The sequence below is a fragment of the Solanum verrucosum genome, unplaced genomic scaffold (assembly GCF_900185275.1).
Source record: "Solanum verrucosum unplaced genomic scaffold, falcon-dt-bn FXZP01000188.1, whole genome shotgun sequence".
Lineage (NCBI taxonomy): Eukaryota > Viridiplantae > Streptophyta > Magnoliopsida > Solanales > Solanaceae > Solanum > Solanum verrucosum.
In genome coordinates this window covers 425,495-433,762 of record NW_026020409.1, presented here as the reverse complement: position 1 = coordinate 433,762, position 8,268 = coordinate 425,495, and the positions used below count along the sequence as shown (strand labels likewise).

Here is an 8,268-nt window from a genome sequence, read left to right as displayed (position 1 = left end):
TTATTTACACTTTCAAAAAGAAATAAATGTTATAATAAAATAGAAAAATTGTAATTAATTATATCTTTGTAAATTAACAAATAATTTTACATAACTATTTTTAGTAATATATATATAATTAATATCGAGATTGAAAAATAATATCAAAATGTTAGAAATAGAATTAATCAGGCAAATTTTTTTGAATTTCATACTTTCCATGAATAAAATTATAAAGTATGGAAGTAGAAAATTTGGAACAATGGTTGAAAATGAAACCAAAGAAAAAGAAGTTAAAAAGGTAAGAAAGAGAATAAAAAAAGGTTAAAAAGAAGAGAGAGAAAAAGGAATTTGAGCCGTTTTCTGAAATGGGACCCAACTTTCCATTTGGCACAATATAAATAGAGACTCATACAAGTATTGTCAGCCACATCATATTTATGCCTTGAACTATATGCAATTGAAAAGTAAAATAAATACTTCCATATTCTTTGAAAATAATGTATATATTTGGTATAACAAGTGATGGTGGCGTTGTGGTGGCAGTGACGGGTTGTGGAGGAAGTGTTGGAAGGAGAGAGAATGAAGAAGACGAAATAAAAGAAAAAAAAAATTTAAGCTTTTCACATGCCCTAAAGCAATGGAATACACACAACATATCAAGTCAACAAAAAGTGTCAAAATGACATAATAGACCTTGAAGGCAGTAGCTCCTCCTACATACGAGCAGGGAGATCCTGAACTAAGGTATGATTCCATTTTCCTTTGACGACCTGAGATGCTTAAAATGAACAAAGCCCAATTGAGGTATCTAAGTGAAAGTTGATGTCAATTTTAGTGGCTGCCAATAGGTTCAGCCTAATTAAAACGGTAACATATCCATGCCACGTTTCAAAATTTTAACTTGCTCAGTGATTTGGCCAGAAATATCTATGATGTGTGACGCTAAGGTAGCAGCAATTTCAGTAAATCTACATATAGGCAGAGTTCAAGAATGGAATCAGTCACCTGAAAAAGAAAAAAGAAAAGAAAGAGAACTCATCCCAAAGCTTATTTACACCAGGGACTTAAGTCACTGGTTGAAAGATTTACAACATAACATTCTGCAAGCAATATTTTTACAGCTGAAAATTCTCACTTCGTTACTGGATGGAAATTTGCTGGATTTACAATTCTGCTTAAAGTTATAGACAACAGTTCCAAGGCAGCCAATGAATGGGAACTAACTAATCAATGCCCAAACTTGAGTAAGGCTCAAAGCCTCCCTGACAAGTACAAAGAAGAGTGGCAAGGTTAGCTATAGCTCATATGAACATTCTCCTCAAGGATATATATATAGACACTATTATTACAACTAAAACATGAAACTGAAATTAGATTGGACAGTTCATGGAAATAATTGAGAGATGTTAAAATGCATAATTCTGACAGGGATACTCCAAGTCTTACTGGTATTATGATTCTTAATTAAAGGAAATAGAATCATACAAGTGTTACACAGCCTTTACACTCTAAACAGCTGTTTCCTATTAGTGTTATTTAAGTTTCTTAACTCATGCTAAACCATTTCGGAATCTCGGAGATCATAATGGTGTGGAGTTTTATGTTACTACTGCAAGTTTCAAATGTAACCAGATTTTCCAAGAGAAATTTTAAAATCACATACTTGATAACGTTAACAAGGAAACAGAATACGTGTGATTGTTTCTTCACTTTCTCCACGTTCTTTTAAGAATGTCATTATACTTTTACCTTTTCCACTCACTAAAAAGACAGGAATGTTTTTTTTTGTTCTCCTAATTTTTTTCTCAAAAAAAGCACCCTTTTTCTTAGAGACATTATACTGCAATTCGGAATAGAAAGGAAAGACTTACTAAGGGAAGAGGAATAACACAATTTTTTAACAAGTTCATCTTAAAATTGAAGCTTAGACTTACTGCACAGTCATCGTGGACACGCCAAATGGTTTCACCCAAGAGGTTTGCCACAGATAAGATGGTCAACTGGGGGAAATAGTTCTGTTCTGCAACCGGGATGGTATTTGTGATGATTACCTCCTGAAACAGTCCACTCGACAACCTCTCTATTGCAGGAGGGCTGCAAAACATTAGATTAAGATTCAACATAAATATGTTCTGCAATATATCTCAAGTACCATGCAAAGTTCAGTAACATGCTGGGCAGCTTAGCATCTTAAAGTCCAAAGCTATTTATTGAAGGACATAATGCAAACAATGCTCAAATTCCCTTGTGACTTATTTAATTAAGAAGAGCAGGATTTGGATGAAAAAGTAATCTTTTTTCCCCTTTTCACCAAAACATTTCTGTTAGTAAATTGATGCAGTTCCTTTTATCTTCTCAAAGGAAATTGACACAATTCCAAGAATTGAACAAGAGCTTACATTTTCGAGATCCACTGAGTACACATCTTAAAATGGCAAAGATCCCTAGAGTACACATTTTTATCACCATCAACTAAGAAACAGATGTGACTAAGAAATTCCAGACTGTTCATGCTAAGGGGGAACTTTTTTCACTAAAAGTAGCAAGCTCAGGATTGATGCAACGTTCCAAATTCAGGTAAAACATACATAAGTACCTGAAAACCGCATGAGTGGTGCATGCATAAACTTCCCTGGCTCCTTCTTGATGCAAAAGAGCGGCTCCTTTTGCAATAGTACCTGCAAAATAATTAGCAGTATTAACATCAAAATGTTTATAGATTGACTAGGAATAATAGTCTCATAAATTACAAACCAACTAACCCAGCCAAGAAAGAAATGGGGAAAAAAAATGAAACGGGATATTTGGTTGCTGGAAAATCACTTTAAGAAGAGCATGTCAAAACAATGCCTAAGCAATTAATAGCAAGTGGTATCACACAGAATAACAATCTTCGAAAATAACTAATTGTGATACATCGCCTCATATCGAACAAAAGGGGTGAAAATAATATTGGAGGATCTTTGCTTTAAAATTTAACTAAAATTGAAATAAAATTGGAAAACCCTGTAACGGACTAAAGCAAACGCAAAATGGCTTTCACAAAAAACAAAAAAAGGGAGAAAGAACCGTAGAAATTAAGACCACAAACGGAAAACAAAAGGAAAATACTAACCAGCCGTATCAATCATGTCATCAACCATAACTGCCACTTTTCCCCTAACATCACCAATCAAATTCATTACCTGTTGTCAGAGAGCAGAAGTGAGTGCCCACAGAAAAACATATTAACAGGCACAAATAATAAAATTATGCAGTATGGAAGGACAGGCACATGCATTTATGATGTCATATGTAAAAAGATTCCTGTACTTACTCTAGCATCTTCAGAACATGTAATGATACATAGACAGACAGAATTATAATGTCGAACCAGGTGAGCTAACTAAATAGTTAAGGGCATAGTAGGTGGCTTATATGGATTGAAACATAGATAGTGAACTCAATTCCAAAAAACAGGGATGAAGAACCTTTAATGTTTGTAAAGAGGAGTTATGTTGTATATGAAATTGAAATGTGATGCTTAAGTTGCGAAGTTGTCGCAATGAGAGGAGCATGAGCCTCAATACTGAAACCCATCTCATTTTAAGGAAAGAAAACAAATCTTATTTTAATAGTTTATAAGCAACCATGCATTTAATAGAACTTGCAAATTTAATTAGTAATCACCTTTGGAAATATTTTTAAAAAAAAATTGCAACATACCCTGTAAAAATATAAAAAATAGAACCACAAAAATATCATCCTAAGCAATAGCATGAAAGTTAGCATGTTGCCCAAATTACAAGCATATTTAGCATGTAGCCCAGCCCAGCATTAGATTTTGAATTCCCCATGTTAACAATTCAGTCAGTGTAAAGCTGATATACAATAAAACATAGAAATATTAGAAGTTTGTTCTTCACTAAAGAGTTTATAGCAACAAAAAAAGAAGTATCCCAAACAAACCTCAAATGCAATCTATAAAGAAAAAAAAAAGACAAGAAAAAGAGAAAGGGGACAAAAAAAAAATTGAGGGTGTAAAAGAAACCTAATTAAAATAGTATCAACCAGATTACCTCAGCAACATTGTGTCCATGACGCCTTTTATCAACGATAGCTAGGGGTGCATCAGACAACTTTTTGGCAAAAGCTCTTGCCCTTGCAACCCCCCCAACATCAGGAGATACCACGACTAGATCATCAGAGCAGATAGTCTTGCTCGCAAGGTAGTCAAGTATGACAGGCTATACATGCAAACACAAAAGAAATAAGGATACAAATTAATCCACGTTTTCCAATTTCCAATGAAAGGAAAGTCTTCCTCTTCAAATTTTCTCATTTTGTAACATCATACCAAGTACCAGCACTATTGATGCTAAAGTTAATGTTGTGGCTATGGACAAATTACCTGGCCAGGTACATGATCCACTGGAATGTCAAAATAGCCCATTGACTGGCCAGAATGGAGATCACAAGCAAGAACTCGATCTGCACCAGCTTCTGTTATCAGATTTGCTACAAGTTTGGCGGCAATTGATTCACGACCTTGAGTCTGCAAAATAATTGGGTATTTGAATGAATTAGATAGTTAATAACTTGAGTTGATTTCCCCTATCACTGACCAGAAGAAAGCTCAAGTTCCCCTCCCCCAAGCAATTTCATTGTTCCATCCGATAATCTTCACCCTAGGACCAACTCTATTCGACCTGGCCTTGATTGCTTAGCTAATGCTACCGTCGCAAACAACCCCTCAAAAAACTGGGAGTGAACGATCCGTCTCTCTAGATCGGTGATTCCATTTGGCCTAGCCAGCTATTGGAAACAGAAATTCGTTGGCTAAAAAATGAGAACATGCCATTGATTTTCCGAACACAAGCATGATTTTCCGAACACAACAATAATGTTAATAATACAACAACAACAACAATAATAATAATCAGAATACGGCTTCTAATACCTAACTCTTATTCATCGTGATCAAAAACAGAAATAGCTTCAAAAATAAGCATTCATGACATATTCAATCACATCACAGTTAGAAAGAAGTCATCATACTTAATCTTATCAACTATGTAGTTAAACTAATCAAGGTTAGGGCCAAACTAAGAAAATATACATCACCTATTTGACACACTCAATCTGTCAAACATTTTTTTATCGCCATCTTACCACCTTAGTTTTTAGCAACAAAATTCAAAATATGAGATAATAAGTTTTCATTGGAAAAGAATTATGACATACTCGACCATTCATTTATCATTCTATGGGACAAGCTACGTAGAAATACCTTACGATCAGCACGGGCATACCCAAAGTAAGGAACCACTGCAGTGATATTTTTGGCTGAGGCCCTACGACAAGCATCAATCATTATCAAGAGTTCCATCAGATTTTCATTAGCAGGAGGGCAGGTAGGTTGGACAAGATATACATCACAACCCCTAACGCTCTCTTGTAACTGGACATAAATCTCGCCATCAGCAAAACGTTTTATCATTATCTTTCCAAGTTCCAAACCCATGTTGCTAGCAATTTCCTATGGAACAGGCAGCAATCCATCAGTAATGACGCATAAGAAAACATAGACACAATGATAGTGTCCCAGAAGCTGTAAGAGGATTTCTAATGTATTAGAAAGAATTGCACTGGCTAAGATAGTGAAGCAAGATTTTTATTTACTAATTAGTTTATTGATATGGTAAAATCCAACTCACAGGAACCCCTTGCCCAGGAGTCCATGTGTGACCATTCCTTCATAACTCGAATCTGCAAATAAGGAGGGTATTTACCACTATGCTATTGACCAAGCAAAACAAAAATACTTGTTCTTTAGCAATACTCTTTCTTTTATTTGATTATATGATAAAAGACTTTTATTTGATTATATGATAAAAGAGTGGAACTATGTTGTTTTGCATTGTGTTTTGTTGAACTTTCTTATAACCTTCAGAACTTTAAAGGTTGTCTTAGATGAGTCAAATGGGACCGTGGGTAGGAGATATTAAACTAACTAAAGCGTTTCAGTAACTCCAACAAAACTCCAACAACAACATACTTAGTGTACTCCCACAAGTTGGGTATGGACCTCTGGGGAGGATACAATGCATGCAGACCTTACCCTAACCTTTGAGGGGTAGAAAGGTTGTTTCCGAAAGACCCTCGGCTCTAAAATGGAGATCAAACCTATATTTAAACAATCCAGTGATGATCTTTCATGTTAAACTTCAGTTCTTTTTCTTGTCTAGCGACTTCAATTAAGAGCTGATATCACATGCCAGTAACACCTAAATCTCTTATACTCCAGTTGAAATTTAGACTACAGCCTATTTCTTATAAGCAATACCTAAATTCAAAACTATGTTTCCTTTACTTTAGTTGCTGCACTGTGGATCTATCTCAGTTCCCTTTAAACAGAAATCCTGAATACAAAATAAGTACCTGAGAAAGTGCAGGATTGGCAGTCCCAGAGAAAATACGGAGTCTGGTATCATTGTGACCATGTGCAACTGGAAATCTTCTTAGCTGATTGGCGTTCAAGAGATTAGTAAATGAAGGATCTCCATTAACCTGGAGGGGTATGCCTGGTCTCCCATTCTCTTTGCTAAACATAAGTGGTTCCGCCACATTACACCTCTAAAATGCGGCAACAATTAAGAGAAGCACTTATAGTTGTCATAATAGAGTAAATTTTTTCTCTTATATAAAGTAATTTGGAAAATGAAGGAGAAAGGGAAGAGAAATTGCTTACTATAATAGAGTTTCGAGCAGCATGTCTACCATGGCAGGTTTTGTTGACATCAAGAAAGCTTCCAGGTAGAGCTAAAGATGTCATTGTACTGAGGATACGTAGTCAGTGAGCTAATGGAAAGGGATACAGATTTGTTTTAGGATTTAGGGTTTTAAAATATCTCAGTAGCAATCAGAATTTGACATTCCACTCAGTTTAGAAATAACAGTGGATGCCTGGAATGACCATGTACTCCTTTGTTCAATTTATTTTGCTTATTTTTTTTTTAGTATGCTTTAAAAAAAAAAAAAATCCAATTTTTTAATTGTTATTTTCTACTCCTATATCATATGTTTAACACAACATATAGAAGTATTAATTACTTTTTTAACATTGTGTTAAATCAAAATACCATAAAGAAACTAATACGAAAGAAGTATTAGTTGAAGGGTTTTTTTTTTTCTATAAATACAAAAAATAGAATAGTATTCACTAGATAGGTTTTTGGTTTTCTCAAAAAATATCTAAGGTTATAATTACAAATTATATAAAAAATAAATATAAATTATTATTAATAAAGAATATCAAAAATGATATTGTAATCAAGGACGGTTTAACTATAAGGCCAATAAAGCAATGGATTGGGTTTTAAATTTTCTGATATATATATATATATATATATATGTATGTGTGTGTATATATATATACATATTATATTATCTTAAAAGCATGAATTTCTAACTTGAATGTTAAATTATTATAATATCCCTAACTTAAGTTGTGACTTGTTCGATTCGTTGTGATTTTTCTAAAGAATTGTGACTTTTCCAAAGGGTTATGACTTCTTGGAAAGGTCATGACTTTTCAAATAAGACACAAAAAACACTCGTTCATACTACTCTTTGTCGACTATAAATACAGGGGCTTCCTCTCATTTTTCAACCATATTTTTTTTAATCTCCTACTCTTCTTCTTACATTTAAAAAAAAAATCGTGTGATTTATTGTTGTTGAGTGACTTCGAAGTTTAGCGGAATCTGAGGTACTATTCTGATGAAGTAAATCGTTTTATCCTAAGAGGGTACATTCTATAACCTCGAGTACTTTAGGAAAATAATTTTGATGATATAATAATTATTTTTTTTGCTTAATATATACATTAGTATGTAATGTTCCAATGTATGAAGTTAACATGATGTAGTCTAAATTCATTTGTTTTTGTTAACAATTTCTCTTGTAATGTAAATATATGCTTTTGAAAATCTTTTTCCAAAATTATTAAACTTCTCAAGAGTGAATATATGAATCATTTAAAAATTTATGAATTACAAAATAAATTTTATATTCAGTAATATGGAATAAACATTTTCATTTTGTCCCTGCACTAAATTAAAATTTATTAACTATAAGAAAAAAATAGTAACATTAATTAAAAGTCATATTTATTTATGTAAGCATAAAATTTATTAGAAATACATCTATTGCACATTAATCCTTTAGTTATAACATTATAAATTCTCTTAGTTATTATTAATTATTGCAAACGTTATTCACACTCTTTAGCATTCTTTAGTTATA

The 8,268-nt window shown here is 33.2% G+C and overlaps 1 protein-coding gene across 1 annotated transcript; it reads right to left on the bottom strand.

The window, feature by feature from the left end:
* Positions 1–1,008: 1,008 nt before the first annotated feature.
* On the bottom strand, positions 1,009–6,900 carry LOC125840580 (ribose-phosphate pyrophosphokinase 1-like). The gene is made up of 9 exons (XM_049519550.1): positions 6,713–6,900; positions 6,403–6,597; positions 5,252–5,500; positions 4,373–4,516; positions 4,041–4,208; positions 3,098–3,167; positions 2,579–2,660; positions 1,917–2,076; positions 1,009–1,244 (listed from the first exon to the last, which is right to left on the bottom strand). The coding sequence occupies exons 1-9, from the start codon at positions 6,794–6,796 to the stop codon at positions 1,206–1,208; spliced, it is 1,191 nt and encodes a 396-aa protein (XP_049375507.1). The 5' UTR covers positions 6,797–6,900; the 3' UTR covers positions 1,009–1,205.
* Positions 6,901–8,268: the final 1,368 nt, after the last annotated feature.